The 16,484-nt window shown below is 35.4% G+C and overlaps 3 protein-coding genes across 3 annotated transcripts in view; all 3 read right to left on the bottom strand.

Moving 5' to 3' along the window:
* Positions 1 to 950: 950 nt before the first annotated feature.
* Positions 951 to 5,888, bottom strand: LOC116841549. The gene is given in 3 exon segments (XM_032809611.1): positions 951 to 2,643; positions 4,115 to 5,503; positions 5,505 to 5,888. Coding segments are annotated over 3 exon segments (2,979 nt in total). The 5' UTR covers positions 5,591 to 5,888; the 3' UTR covers positions 951 to 1,139.
* Positions 5,889 to 6,615: 727 nt separating this feature from the next.
* On the bottom strand, positions 6,616 to 12,679 carry LOC116841545. Its single transcript, XM_032809606.1, has 2 exons — positions 10,230 to 12,679; positions 6,616 to 8,657 (listed from the first exon to the last, which is right to left on the bottom strand). Exons 1-2 carry the CDS (start codon positions 11,861 to 11,863, stop codon positions 7,145 to 7,147), a joined length of 3,147 nt encoding a protein of 1,048 aa, XP_032665497.1. The 5' UTR covers positions 11,864 to 12,679; the 3' UTR covers positions 6,616 to 7,144.
* Positions 12,680 to 13,055: 376 nt separating this feature from the next.
* The window catches only part of LOC116841546, a 5,550-nt gene continuing 2,121 nt past the window's right edge, over positions 13,056 to 16,484 (bottom strand). Inside the window, exon 2 of the mRNA XM_032809607.1 lies at positions 13,056 to 14,774. Within this exon, the coding sequence (XP_032665498.1) occupies positions 13,261 to 14,774 (1,514 nt within the window). The 3' untranslated portion in view covers positions 13,056 to 13,260. The remainder of the gene's footprint in view (positions 14,775 to 16,484) is intronic.

Raw genomic sequence — 16,484 nt, 5'->3', positions numbered from 1 at the left:
ATCGTAAACTGAAGGCGTGGATGGAAAGAATTAAAAACACTCAAGATACTCTCAATAAAAATTTCTGGAGCAGCCAAAACAAGAGTTGAGAGTATCTTGAGTGTTTTTAATTCTTTCCATCCACGCCTTCAGTTTACGATTGATTTTGGTGATAATGGCAAAGTAAATTTTTTGGAAACCTCCATGGAAATTGTTTGATGATTAATAAATTTCTTCTCATCATGAGATTGGGTCACTATTTTTTTAATAGTTTTAATAGCACTATTAGACCTGTGCTTTAACTCTTATTGTCCTTTACATTCAATATTGATTATACTCAAAAAGAGTTTTTTATTTCTTTTAGTAAAAATTTAGCAATATCAGAGAGAAACAACGCCATACGTTTTGGCCGACACCGATTTTCACGCTGTTCGATGCGCCATCTACACCCATTTTTGAGATGGAACTACGTTCCCTACGTCCATTTTCAGACGCTATCGATAAAGTATCGATTTGTTGCGTGTCTACGCCTATTTTAAGCGTCAAAAAAAGCATTAGATTAACATGTAAAAATATTAATTTTATGTGTATCTCTTGAAAGTGTTTTTGCTTAATATTTTAAAAGTATTTAAAACATTAGTTATTTGTAAAACATTAAGTATTTTTTAAAAGTATTACAAATATCACCTGATAATATACAACCTTTATGAATATTGCAAAAATATCTTAAAAATTTTAAATTTAAAATTTAAAATTGACGCAACGTTAAAGACTACGTTTTAGAAAACATTATGCACTGAATAACGTTACAATAATGTTTTCCTAATTATTTTTTGCTCTGGACTTATATAACGTATATCATAAAATATCGTAATGTATATCATTCTATAAAATGTATATATAACCATAAAATATCATTCCATAAAATACCATATTATAAAATATATGTATAAAAATAAAATATCGTAAAGTGTGATAACTTACAATATTATTTACGTACAATATAATAACGTTAGGATACATAACAATATTATCTGTTATTATATTTTGTTACAGAAAATCTAGTACACAAACATATAGAACTTTTTTCGAATAATTATTTGCTATCTGCAGACGATTCCACGTGATAAAATTCATCTTTAATGCGTGTAAAACGTTATTTAAGGATTAATAATACCGCTTTTAGATGTAACCGACCGAAGTTTAGGATGTATATCGCTTCTACGTTGAACATTCAACCAGAATCCACCCTCGGGCGACAAAAACATATTTTTCCTATCAAATTTCATCGGCAGGCAGGTTTTCGCGCAAGGTTTCAGCTCACATCGCGCCAGTAGATGAAACATTAAGACCTTGATCTTTAGTAAGGCAAACCTGTTGGCTATGCACATTCGCGGCCCTAATCCAAATGGTAAATAACACACCGAGTTTTGATATGCGTTCTTGTCTAAGAATCTCTCCGGACAGAATTTTTCCGGGTTAGGGTAATACTTCTCATCGCGGTGAATCGAGATAACCGGCACCCAAACGAGCTGGCTTTTCTTCATAGTGAATGATTTCTCACCCGGCAATGCGGGTGGTAATTCATAAGCTCTTTCACATATTCTTTCAATGATAACCATCGGGGGATATAATCTGAGAACTTCGTTTATTACCGCGTCCAAATATTCAAGTCCATTGACCGCTTCGTAAGTCACTTCTCCGTTTGACTCGTCCAGGACGTTGTCAATCTCCTGCCGTAACTTCGCTTGGACGTCGGGATTAACCGCAATCTCATGAGCAATAAAGGACATTACAGTTGAGTTAGTTTCGAAACCACCAAAGAAGAAGATGAACGCTTGTGCTGTCATTTCGTCGATATTCAATTCTCTGTCGGCCTCACATTTGCCTCTCATATCCATCATTAATTGTATCATATCCGGACGTATGATATTCTTGGTATCACGTGCGACAATCGTGTTTTTTATAATATCTTTAAAAAACTTCGTTACATGATCCTTAATGCCGAGAAGTCGACCGAGTCTCGGGAAGATTGTGTAAATCATCACATTAAAGATACGAAAACCATCAGCGAAGTTAGTTGCGTCTTTACCATAGATGTAAAATTTGTTCGTCGGATCTCTCATGGAGTCCACTTTAATTCCGAAAGCGCATGTGGCAATAACATCGGTTGTAAATTTCGTGAAGGCATCCTTCATATTCATGTCGGCTTTATCAGCTGGTACATCCGACAGGAACTGGCCAAAATCGATAGCGCACTCCGACATCAAAACGTACATAGTTTTCATCTTGCTGGACGTGAAAGCCGGACTCAGTAAGCTCCTCACGTCTCGCCATTTTTGCCCTTTAAGAGAGAACAAACTTTTTGAAAACAGCGGATCCTTCACTTCGGCGAACCCGCGTCGATTGGGAAATGTCTCGAAATTCTTAACGAGGGCCTCCTTGATTAATTCCGGGTCGCGAAGCAGGACAATCGGAGTCGCTAAACCGTAGAATCCAACATATTTAGCGTTTGGCTTGAAACAGTATACTTCTTGAAAGAGGCTGACTAATGTTTTTCGACGAAACGCCATCGAAAGTATGGCGGTCGTTATCGAAACAGGTGGCACGTGAATGACACCTTGTCTTTTGAAGTAATTAAACTTTTGAAACAGATATTCAATGCTGAGAACACCAATCACAATATATAACAGTATTGTCCAGTATTCCATGATAAATTTTATCATTAAATCTTAGCAGATTTGTTCACGAGTCACGAGATGGCTGGTGAAGCTCGGTTTGCGGCGGACAATTTACAATGAGTAACTGTTGCTGCTTTTGCGTGGTATCTTACAATGTATATATGAATCTCTTTCTTACTAGTCATTTATATGATGACGCATAATCTAAGATAAGCCAATTATCGTGCAAGTTCAGCGGTGCTTCATCGACTGCGATATTGCTATTGTTTTGCAGTGCGAGTGAAGTAGCCAATCTCGTGAGCAAACAATTCTCGAGATATCTGATATCTCCGAGATATTTTTACAATTATCGGTGCTATAACATGACATACCATTATAGTAAGGTGATAGGTATAGTAAAATATAGTCATTTAATATAATCATAAGTACCATTATTATTTTATGTATCACATCATTCATATTAAAATATGCGACAGAAAATATATTACAGATGTTGAAAAAACGAATTTATCATCCTATAATAAAATTTTTCCTAGAATAAAATTTTTCAATAACTGAAGTGAGATATAAGCGAACCTTGGTTTTTGCGTTGGATTATTCCCTTTGTATTTACTGCGGTACAGTCTCGAGAGATCTGATGACTCGAGAAACATGAAAGGATGCTCAAAAACATCAGAGAATACAATACGTTAAAGATTTCAACAGCTGCTTAGGCATGTATCGATTATTGAAGGAAACGGGACTTTAGAACGATTGATGATTAACGTAAATTTGAAAATAATGTTAGACATTGATATTATAACATTCTTACTAATGTAATAAATGTTTAAAGAATAAAATACTTACATATTATTATAGTAGAGGAGCGCCGTTGTGTGAAAAATATAAAATAAAATCTAGTAATGTGTGTGTAATATAATATATAATATGATATATACTAAATACCAGAAAATATATATAACAACTATATATTATTATTAAATAATTATAAAAAAATATATACATATACGACTTTTACGAAATAGTTTTCCCTTCCCATTAGCTTGCCCTGATTTAACAAGATGGTTTTCCCATTACCTACATATTATTATACAAACTATTCCACTTAACAAACTATATCTATAATTTGGACAAATGTAAGGCGTCTTTGAAAATTACGATTAGTAACGTTCAAATGCTATCGACCCCATTACTAGTAAGCTACAATTAATATTATAATATTAATATTATAACATATAATATATACATAATATTAAAACAATTATATAACATTAATATTATAATTTCTTACTGAACAATATGTAAGTGCAATATGACATGCGTTGTATGTATCAGTTACATTTTAAAATTAAACATTTTAACATCGATGCAATTTATTGTCTGATATATATTAAATGTTTACTGGTGTTTATTAGGTTGTAATATGCATATCCTTCCTAGGTTTAATATTCAACCAAAAGCCGCCCTCTGCAGTCATAGTGGCACTCGATTTGCTAAATTTTATAGGATAAATAGATTTCGACGAAAGTTTCAAATCGCACCGAGCCAGTACATGAAATAGCAAGACTTTAATTTCCAGCATGGCAAACCTGTTGGCTATACACATTCGTGGCCCCAACCCGAATGGTGCGTAATACGGAGTGTTGTGGTATGTATTGTTGCCCAAGAATCTCTCTGGACGAAATTTTTCTGGATCATCGTAGTACTTCTTATCACGCTGAGTAGAATAAACTGGAGCCCAAACAGGTATACCTTTCTTCAAAATAAAAGGCTTCTCACCCGGCAATGTGGGAGGTAATTCATAATCTCTTACGCTTAATCTTTCCAGAATGAAAATAGGTGGGTACATTCTGAGTGTTTCGTTTATCACGGCATCTAAATATTGAAGATGATTAATGGTTTCGTAAGACACTTCTCCGTTTGAATTCTTCAGAGCATCATCTATCTCTTGGCGTAATTTTTCCTGAACGTCTGGATTGGCTGCGATCTCCTGGGCAATGAAAGACATCGCGGTAGAGGTTGTTTCAAAGCCACCGAGAAAGAAAACAAATGCTTGCGCGGTCATTTCTTCAATAGTGAGTTCTCTTTCAGCTTCACGTTTGCCTCTTATATCCATCATCAATTGTATCATATCAGGGCGTGTAATGTTTTCTTTATCACGGATGTCGATTGTAGTCTTTATAGCATCTCTGAAGAAATCTCCTACTTTATTGCTTATAAATTTCATACCAAGTATTCGCGTTAGTGTCGGAAAGGTTCCGAAAATGAAAAATTTAAGGCCGCGCAGTCCACTGAAGTCAGTAGTGTCTTTACCATTAACGTAGAACTTGTTTGTAGGATCGCTCATTGAATTTACTTTAATTCCAAAAGCACATGTGGCAATCACATCGTTCGTGTACTTGGTAAAAACGTCCTTCATATCAACGTCGTTTTCATTTACTGACTTTTTTGATAGAGCCTTGGCGAAGTCCACGGCACACTCCAGCATCAATGTAAACATGGTCTTCATTTTGCTGGACGTAAAAGCTGGACTCAACATTGTTCTCACATCTCTCCATTTTTGCCCTTGAAGAGAAAATAAGTTCTTCGAGAACAACGGATCATTTATATAGGAAAATCCCATGCGATTTGGAAAAATTTCAAAATTCTTCACAAAGATCTCCTTGATAAGCTCTGGATCACGAATAAAGATGATAGGCTGTGTCGTAACGTAGAATCCAAAGTACTTTGCTTTCGGCTTGAAAGTGTAAAGCATCTCGCCAAACTGAGCTGGTGAGACTTGGTGGAGTATTAACGGCAACATACTGCCGAATAGCGGAAGAGGCGATATGTGGATAACATTGTCTCTTGAAGTAATGAAATGTTCTGAAAAGATAATAGCATCCCAGAACTCCTATCACAATGGATAACAATATCGTCCAATATTCCATGGTCGCAAATTTAGTTGTTGGAAATTTGTCGGAATTAATTTGCGGATGTACGAACGAATAGTTGACAATGATTTAACGTGCGAACGATACTGCGCACACGAGCCTCCGCAGGCAACTGTCACTATCACAATAAACATGCTTGGAATTTGTACGTTGATGTCATTGGCACGTCACGCTCGATATGACGTTACGTAAGACAAGAATCAAGCAATACAGCATCTCGCAGCAAGCCAGCATCTACAATGCAGCTATTCTCTATTATATATATATGATTCTATTAACCTTGAACGTGAGAAGGCCCTATAAAATAATATTTATTGAGAAGATATATAATAACCCTGAACTATGAAAAAAACTATGGATGTGCGATTCTGCAATATGCAGACTAATATAGTTGTCGCAAAATTTACATACATTCATCTACCAGATACAATACTAAACATAAAAAAATATAACAGCAATATACGTGTTATTATTTAAAATTTATGACAGAGTTCATATATATAGACTTTCCTATACATTAAATGTTTGTTTTGCTATTATCTACAATCGTGTACACATAAATCAAGTATCAGCGCGTTTGAAGTATCATTCAAAAATTGCTACTAGTATTACTATCAAAGGCCGCTGACGAAATTGTAAGATACATACAGTTGATTCAAATAGAATCCCGTTTCTACGTTGAATATTCAATCAGAATCTTACCTTTTGAAACCAGAGTGAAATTTTATTTGCTCAATTTTATGGGCAACATAGTTTTCGCGCAAGGTTTTAACTCATATTGCGCTATGAGATAAAACAGTGAGACTTTGATGTCCAGAATGACGAATCTATTAGCTAAACACATTCGTGGCCCCAAATTGTGCGAAACACGGTGAGTTGTGATACACACTGTTGTCCAAGAATCTCTCCGCGCGAAATTCTTTTGGATCATCGTATTACTTTTCATCACATTGAAGTAAGTCGAAAGCCAACATTCATACCTTTCTTCATTGTAAAGGACATTCTATTCGGCAAAACGAGCGGTAATTTATAATCTTTAATGCATACTCTTTTTAAGAAGAAATTTGGTGAATACAATCGGAGAATTTTGCTTATAACTACGTCTAAATATTCAAAACGATTAATAATTTCGTAAGTCACTTTATCGTTTGAATTTTTCAGAACTTTGTCGATCTTTTATCGCAACTTTTCTTGAACATTTGGATTCATTGCGATCTCATGGGCAATGGTAGCAATTCTGAGCTGTATAACGTGTACCATAAAATATTGTAATGTATACCATACTATAAAATGTATGTATAACCATAAAATACTGTACCATAAAATGTATGTAAGACCATAAAATACAATGTATACCATAAAATGTCGTAATGTTTGACATAACGAATAATATAATATTATAACGCTAGGTTACATAATATTATTTGTTATTATATTTTATCATTACAAATTCCAGTACATAAACATGCAGAACTTTTATCAAATAATTATTTGCTATCTACAGACGATTTTACATGATGCAATCTAATTTTCATGCGTGTGGAATGTTATTTAAGGATTAGTAATATCGCTTTCAGGCATAACCGACCGAAGTTTAGGATGTATATTGCTTCTACGCTGAACATTCAACCAGAATCCACCCTCGGGCGACAAGAACAAATTTTTTCTATCAAATTTCATCGGCAGACAGGTTTTCGCGCAAGGTTTCAGCTCACAACGCGCCAATAGATGAAACATCAATACCTTGATCTCTAGTAAGGCAAATCGGTTGGCTATGCACATTCGCGGCCCTAATCCAAATGGTAAGTAACACGCTGAGTTTTGATATGCGTTCTTGTCTAAGAATCTCTCCGGACGGAATTTTTCCGGGTCAGGGTAATATTTTTCATCTCGGTGAATCGAGATAACCGGCACCCAAACGAGCTGGCCTTTCTTTATAGTGAATGATTTCTCACCCGGCAATGCGGGTGGTAATTCATAATTTCTTTCACATATTCTTTCAACGAAACCGACCGGCGGATATACTCTGAGTACTTCGTTTATTACCGCGTCCAAATATTCAAGTCGATTGATCGCTTCGTAAGTCACTTTTCCGTTTGACTTGTCCAGAACACTGTCAATCTCCTGCCTTAACTTCGCTTGGACGTCGGGATTAACCGCAATCTCGTGGGCAATAAAGGACATCGCAGTCGAGTTGGTTTCGAAGCCACCAAAGAAGAAGATGAATGCTTGTGCTGTCATTTCGTCGATATCCAATTCTTTGTCGGCCTCACGTTTGCCTCTCATATCCATCATTAATTGTATCATATCAGGGCGTGAGATATTATTGGTATCACGAGCGACAATCGTGCTTTTTACAGTATCTTTAAAAAATTTCGTCACATGGTCCTTCATGATCTTTATGCCGAGAAGTCGACCGAGTCTCGGGAAATTTGTGGAAATCATAAAATTAAGGACACGAAAACCACCAGTGAAATTAGTTGCGTCTTTACCGTAGATGTAGAACTTGTTTGTCGGATTTCTCATGGAGTCTACTTTAATTCCAAAAGCACACGTGGCAATGACATCGGTTGTAAATTTCGTGAAGGCGTCCTTCATATCCATGTCGGCTTTATCAGCTGGTAGATCCGATAGGAACTGACCAAAATCGACAGCGCACTCCGACATCAAGACATACATGGTTTTCATCTTGCTGGACGTGAAAGCCGGACTCAACAAGCTCCTCACATTTCGCCATTTCTGCCCTTTGAGAGAGAACAAACTTTTTGAAAACAGCGGATCATTCACTTCGGCGAAACCGCGTCGATTGGGAAATGTCTCGAAATTCTTAACGAGGGCCTCCTTGATTAATTCCGGGTCGCGAAGCAGGACAATCGGAGTCGCTAAACTGTAGAATCCAACATATTTAGCGTTTGGCTTGAAACAGTATAGTTCTCGAAAGAGGCTAACTAATGTTTTTCGGCGAAGCGCAATCGAAAGTATGGCGGTCGTTATCGAAACAGGCGGCACGTGAATGACACCTTGTCTTTTGAAGTAATTAAACTTTTGAAACAGATATTGAATGCTGAGAACACCAATCACAATATATAACAGTATTGTCCAGTATTCCATGATAAATTTTATTATTAAATCTTGCCAAAGTTGTGCACGAATGACAAGACGGCTGACAAAACGCAGTTTCGTGGACAAGCTCCAATGAGCAACTGCTGCTGCTCTTATGCAGTACCTTATAACATATATGTGAACCTTTTTGTTGCAAGTCATTTATATGATGACTCAGTCCAAGATAACAAGCCAGTTATCTCGTTCAGCAAGTACAGCGGTGTTCCATTGACTGCGACACTGCTGTTGTTTTGCAGTGCGAGTGAAGTAGCCAATTCTCGAGATAAATATTTGATAACTCCGAGATAATTTTGCATTTATCGGTGCTATAACATGACATACAATTATAGTAAGTTGATATGTATAGTCAATAGGTATAGTAAAACATAGTTATTTAATATAACCATAAGTATCATTATTATTTAACATACCACATTATTCACATCAGATTATGCGACGATATTATGGATGTTGAAAAAACGAATTTCGATCATCATCATATAATACTGAATAAGATTTCTCAATAACTGAACTGAGATATATGTGAACCTTGCTCCTACCGTTCGACTATTTGCTTTGCACTTACTGCGGTAGTCTCGAGAGAACTAATAACTCGAGGAACATGAAAGGATGCTCAAAAACGTCAAAGAATACAATACGTTAAAGATTTCAACAGTTGCCTAGTCATGTATCGATTACTGAAGAAAACGGGACTTTAGAACATGATGATTAATGTACATTTGAAAATGTTAGACATTAATATAATATTCTTATTATTGTAATAAATGTTTAAACATTAAAATACCTACATAGTATTATAGCAGAGAGCGTCGTTGTGTAAAATGTAACATAAAATCTTAAAAATGTAAAATCATAAAATGTAAAATAAAATCTTGTAATATGTGTGCGTAATATAATATAATATATATTAAATACTGGAAAATATATATAGCAACAACAATATATAACAACAATATATTATTATTAAATAATTATAAAAGTTATAAAATTGTAATAGGATAGCTCCATTCCGGAAGCTATACCTATAGATTATAAAAATTGTAATAATTATAAAAAGGTACGTACATATATAACATTTACACAATAGTTTTCCCTTGCCATTAGCTTAACGAGATAGTTTTTCCATCACCTATATTATTACACCTATATTATTACTCAAACTATTTCCCTAACAAACTATATCTATACAATAATTTGGAAATTTAAGACGTCTTTAAAAATTAGTAACGGTCAAATGCGTCAATCGCGTTCCTAGTAAGCTACAATTAATATTATAATATTAATATTATAACATATAATATATACACAATATTAAAACAATTATATACCATTAATATTATAATTTCTTACTGAACAATATGTAAGTGCGATATTACATGCGTTGTATGTATCAGTTACATTGTAAAATTAAACATTTTAACATCGATGCAATTTATTGTCTGATATATACTAAATGTTTACTGGTGTTTATTAGGTTGTAATATGCATATTCTTCCTAGGTTTAATATTCAACCAAAAGCCGCCCTCTGCAGTCATAGTGGCACTCGATTTGCTAAATTTTATAGGATAAGTAGATTTCGACGAAAGTTTCAAATCGCACCGAGCCAGTACATGAAATAACAAGACTTTAATTTCCAGCATGGCAAACCTGTTGGCTATACACATTCGTGGCCCCAACCCGAATGGTACGAAATACGGAGTGTTGTGGTATGTGTTGTTGCCCAAGAATCTCTCTGGACGAAATTTTTCTGGATCATCGTAGTACTTCTCATCATGTTGAATTGAGTAAACTGGTGCCCAAACAGGTATACCTTTCTTCAAAATAAAAGGCTTCTCACCCGGCAATGTGGGAGGTAATTCATAATCTTTCACGCTTAATCTTTCCACCATAAAAATAGGTGGATACATCCTGAGAGTTTCGTTTATCACTGCTTCTAAATATTCAAGATGATTAATAGTTTCGTAAGACACTTTCCCGGTTGAATTCTTCAGAGCATCATCGATTTCTTGGCGCAACTTTTCCTGAACGTCTGGATTTGCCGCGATTTCCTGGGCAATGAAAGACATAGCAGTAGAGCTGGTTTCGAAGCCACCGAGGAAGAAAACAAATGCTTGCGCGGTCATTTCTTCAATAGTGAGTTCTCTTTCAGCTTCACGTTTGCCTCTCATATCCATCATCAACTGTATCATATCAGGGCGTGTAATGTTTTCTTTATCACGGATGTCGATAGTAGTCTTTATAGCATTTCTGAAGAAATTTCCTATTTTATCGCTTATAAATTTCATACCAAGTAGTCGCGTTAGGGTCGGAAAGGTTCCAAAAATGAAAAATTTAAGGCCGCGCAGTCCATTGAAGTTAGTAGCGTCTTTACCATAAACGTAGAACTTATTTGTAGGATCGCTCATTGAATTCACTTTAATTCCGAAAGCACACGTGGCAATCACATCGTTCGTGTACTTGGTAAAAGCGTCCTTCATATCCACGTTGCTTTCATTTACTGATTTTTCTGATAAAGCCTTGGCAAAATCCACGGCACACTCCAGCATTAATGTAAACATGGTCTTCATTTTGCTGGACGTAAAAGCTGGACTCAACATTGTTCTCACATCTCTCCATTTTTGCCCTTGAAGAGAAAATAAGTTCTTCGAGAACAACGGGTCATTTATATAGGAAAATCCCACGCGATTTGGAAAAATTTCAAAATTCTTCACAAAGATCTCCTTAATAAGCTCTGGATCACGAATAAAGATGATAGGCTGCGTCGTAGCGTAGAGTCCAAAGTACTTGGCTTTCGGCTTGAAAGTGTAAAGCATGTTGCCAAACTGAGCTAGTGAGATTTGGCGGAATATTAACGGCAACATACTGCCGAATATCGGAAGAGGCGATATATGGATAACACTGTGTCTCTTGAAGTAATGAAATGTTCTAAAGAGATAATGGAATCCCAGAGCTCCTAACACAATGGATAACGGTATCGTCCAGTATTCCATGGTCGCAAATTTAGTTGTAAAAATTTGTCGGAATTGATTTGCGGATGTACGAACGAATAGTTGACACTGATTTAACGTGCGAACGATACTACGCACACGAACCTCCGCAGGCGACTGTCGCGATATACATACTTGGAATTTGTACGTTGATGTCATAGGCACGTCACGCTCGATATGACATTATGTAAGATACGAATCAAGCGCAATACAGCATCCCACAGTAAAGGAGCGTTCACAATGCAGCATTCTGTATTTTCGGGCTCTATTAGCCTTGAACGTGGGAAGACCCTATAAAATAATGTTTACTGAGAAGATATATAATAACCTTAAATTATGAATAAAACTATAGATGTGCGATTCTGCAATATGCAGACTAATAAACTTGTCACAAAATTTATATACACCTGTCTACCAGGCACAATACTAAAACAAAAGAAAATGTAACAGTAATATACGTGTTGTTATTTAAAATTTATGACAGAGTTCGTACATATAGAATCCCCTATGTATTAAATTTTTTTTGCTATTATTTACAATTGTGTATACATAAATTAAATAAAATATCGGCGCATTTGAAGCATTATACAAAAATTACTACTACTACTACTCAAAGGATGCCGTCAAAATTGTAGGGTACATACCATTTCTACGTTGAATATTCAATCAGAATCTTACCTTCTGGAATCAGAGTGAAATTTTGTTTGCTCAATTTTATGGGCCACATAATTTTCGCGCAAGGTTTTACCTCATATTGCGCAAGGAGATAAAACAGCAAGATCTTGATTTCCAGAATGACGAAACTATTAGCTGGGCGTATTCGTGGCCCCAATTCAAATGGTGCGAAACATGGAAAGTTGTGGTACACACTGTCGCCCAAAAATCTCTCCAGGCAAAATTTTTTTGAATTATCATATTATTTCTCGTCACGTTGAAGTAAATCGAAGGCTAACATTCATACCTTTTTTCATTATAAACGGCTTTCCATTCGGCAAAGCAGGCGATAATTTATAACCTTTGATGCACACTCTTTCTAAGAACCAATTTGGTGGATATAATCGGAGAGTTTGGCTTATAACTACGTTTAAATATTCAAGATAATTAATAACTTCGTAAGTCACTTCATTGTTTGAATTTTTCAGAACTTTATCGATCTCTTATCGCAACTTTTCCTGGACATTTGGACTGATTGCGATCTCCGGGCAATCGCTACTAACAATCCTGGGCTATATAACGTGTACCGTAAAATATCATAATATATTATACTATAAAATGTATATATAAATATAAATGTATATATAACCATAAAGTACTATACCATAAAATCTATGTAAAACCGTAAAATACAATGTATATTATAAAATATCGTAATATTTGACATAACCTACAATATAATATTATAACGCTAGGATACATAATATTATTTGTTATTATATTTTATCAGTACAAACTCCAGTACACAAATATACAGGATACTTCTATCAAATAATTATTTGCTATTCGTCTGCAGACGATTCCATATGGTGCAATCTAATTTTAATACGTGTGAATGTTATTTAAGGATTAGTAATACCACATTCAGGCATAACCGACCGAAGTTTAGGATGTATATCGCTTCTACGCTGAACATTCAACCAGAATCCACCCTCGGGTGACAAAAACATATTTTTCCTATCAAATTTCATCGGCACGCAGGTTTTCGCGCAAGGTTTCAGCTCACATCGCGCCAGTAGATGAAACATCAATACCTTGATCTCTAGTAAGGCAAACCGATTGGCTATGCACATTCGCGGCCCTAATCCAAATGGTAAATAACACGCCGAGTTTTGATATGCGTTCTTGTCTAAGAATCTCTCCGGACGGAATTTTTCCGGGTCAGGGTAATATTTTTCATCGCGGTGAATCGAGATAACCGGCACCCAAACGAGCTGGCCTTTCTTCATAGTGAATGATTTCTCACCCGGCAATGCGGGTGGTAATTCATAAGCTCTTTCACATATTCTTTCAATGAAAATCATCGGCGGATATAATCTGAGTACTTCGTTTATTACCGCGTCCAAATATTCAAGTCCATTGACCGCTTCGTAAGTCACTTCTCCGTTTGACTCGTCCAGGACGTTGTCAATCTCCTGCCGTAACTTCGCTTGGACGTCGGGATTAACTGCAATCTCGTGGGCAATGAAGGACATCGCAGTCGAGTTGGTTTCGAAGCCACCAAAGAAGAAGAGGAATGCTTGTGCTGTCATGTCGTCGATACTTAATTCTCTGTCGGCCTCACGTTTGCCTCTCATATCCATCATTAATTGTATCATATCCGGACGTATGATATTCTTGGTATCACGTGCGACAATCGTGTTTTTTATAATATCTTTAAAAAACTTCGTTACATGATCCTTTATTATCTTCAAGCCGAGAAGTCGACCGAGTCTCGGGAAGTTTCCGTAAATTACCAAAGTAAAGATACGAAAACCATCAGCGAAGTTAGTTGCGTCTTTACCATAGATGTAGAATTTGTTCGTCGGATCTCTCATGGAGTCCACTTTAATTCCGAAAGCGCATGTGGCAATAACATCGGTTGTAAATTTCGTGAAGGCATCCTTCATATTCATGTCGGCTTTATCAGCTGGTACATCCGACAGGAACTGGCCAAAATCGACAGCGCACTCCGACATCAAAACGTACATAGTTTTCATCTTGCTGGACGTGAAAGCCGGACTCAGTAAGCTCCTCACGTCTCGCCATTTCTGCCCTTTAAGAGAGAACAGACTTTTTGAAAACAGCGGATCTTTCACTTCGGCGAATCCGCGACGATTGGGAAATGTCTCGAAATTCTTAACGAGGGCCTCCTTGATTAACTCTGGGTCGCGAAACAAGATGACCGGAGTCGTTAAACTGGAGAATCCGAAGTATTTAGCGTCTGGTTTGAAATAATATAATTCTCGAATGATATCGATGAATGTTTTTCGACGAAACGCAACCGAAAATATGTCGGTCACTGTTGAAATAGGCGGCACGTGAATAACACCTTGTTTTTTGAAGTAATTTAACTTTTGGAATAGATACTGAATGCTGAGAACACCAATTACAATTATAACACCAATTATAACAGTATTGTCCAATATTCCATGATAAATTTTATCATTAAATCTTAGCAGATTTGTTCACGAGTCACAAGATGGCTGGTGAAACTCGGTTTGCGGCGGACAAGTTGCAGTGAGTAACTGTTGTTGCTTTTGCTCGGTATCTTACAATGTATATATAAATCTCTTTCTTACTAGTCATTTATATGATGACGCATAACCCAAGATAAGCCAATTATCGTGCAAGTTCAGTGGTGCTCCATCGATTGCGATACTGCTGTTGTTTTGTAGTCCGAGTGAAATAGCTAATCTCGAGAGCAAACAATTTTCGAGATATCTGATACTCCGAGATATTTTTGCATTTATCGGTGCTACAACATGACAAATTATAGTAAGGTGATACAATTATAGGAAGATAATAGATTTAGCCAATAGGTATAGCAAAATATAGTCATTTGATATAATAATAAATATCGTTATTATTTAACGTACCACATTATTTATGTCAGATTATACGACGATATTTTGGATGTTGAGAAAACGAATTTCGATCATCATCATATAATGCTGAATAAGATTTCTCAATAACTGAGATATATGCGAACCTTGGTTCTTCCGTTAGACTATTTGCTTTGCACTTATTGTGGTACAGTCTCGAGAGAACTGATGATTCGAGGAACATGAAAGGATGCTCAAAAACGTCAAAGAATACAATACGTTAAAGATTTTAACAGCTGCCTAGTCATGTATCGATTACTGAACGAAATGAGACTTTAGAACGTGATGATTAATGTTATTCTGAGAATGATGTTACATATTGATATTGTCATATTTTTATTATTGTATAATTTATTATTGTAATAAATGTTTGAGGAATAAAGTATCTACATATTATTATAGCAGAGAGCACCGTAGTGTGAAATGTAATATATGAAATAAATTCTGGTAATGTGTATGTGTAATGTAATATAATATATTATATAATATAATATAATATATTATATAATATTATATAATATAATACATATTATATAATATAATATGTATTAAATACCAGAAAAAATATATAACAATAATATATTATTATTAAATAATTATACGCAAATATACGACTTTTACGAAAGTTTTCCCTTGCCATTATGTTTGTATAACGAAATAATTTTTCCATTACCTACATATTATTATTGTAACAAACTATTGCACCTGACAAATTGTATCTATACAATATGGACAAATTTAAGATGTCTTTAAAAATTAGTAACGGTCGAACGCCGTCAACCTTATTCCTAGTAAATTACAATTAATATTATATTATTAATATTATAACATATAACATATATAATAATAATTATAAAACATTAATATTATAATTTCTTATTCAACATTATGTAAGTGCGATACAAGATGCGTTGTATGTATCAGTTACTTTGTAGAATTAGACATTATAACAACGATGCAATTTATTGTTGTATGATGTATTAGGACCTTAACTTAGTTTCCGCCCAAAAAATACTGAGAAAAAGCATTTATTGTAAAAAATTTATTTAAATTATTTCAATGAAAGTATTTTCCATCACTTTCTACAACTTTTTGCCATCTTTCTGGCAACTGGGCGATACCATCTCGATAAAACGATGTTTGTTTCGAAGCAATCCATTCGTCCACCCATTCTCGCACTTCTTCAACATTTCGGAAGCGTG

This window comes from Odontomachus brunneus, unplaced genomic scaffold (assembly GCF_010583005.1).
Source record: "Odontomachus brunneus isolate Ranch 3 - 2012 unplaced genomic scaffold, Obru_v1 Obru_scaffold_016, whole genome shotgun sequence".
Classification (NCBI taxonomy): domain Eukaryota; kingdom Metazoa; phylum Arthropoda; class Insecta; order Hymenoptera; family Formicidae; genus Odontomachus; species Odontomachus brunneus.
The sequence above is the reverse complement of the archived record's forward strand: the minus strand, read 5'-3'. Positions and strand labels throughout refer to the sequence as shown.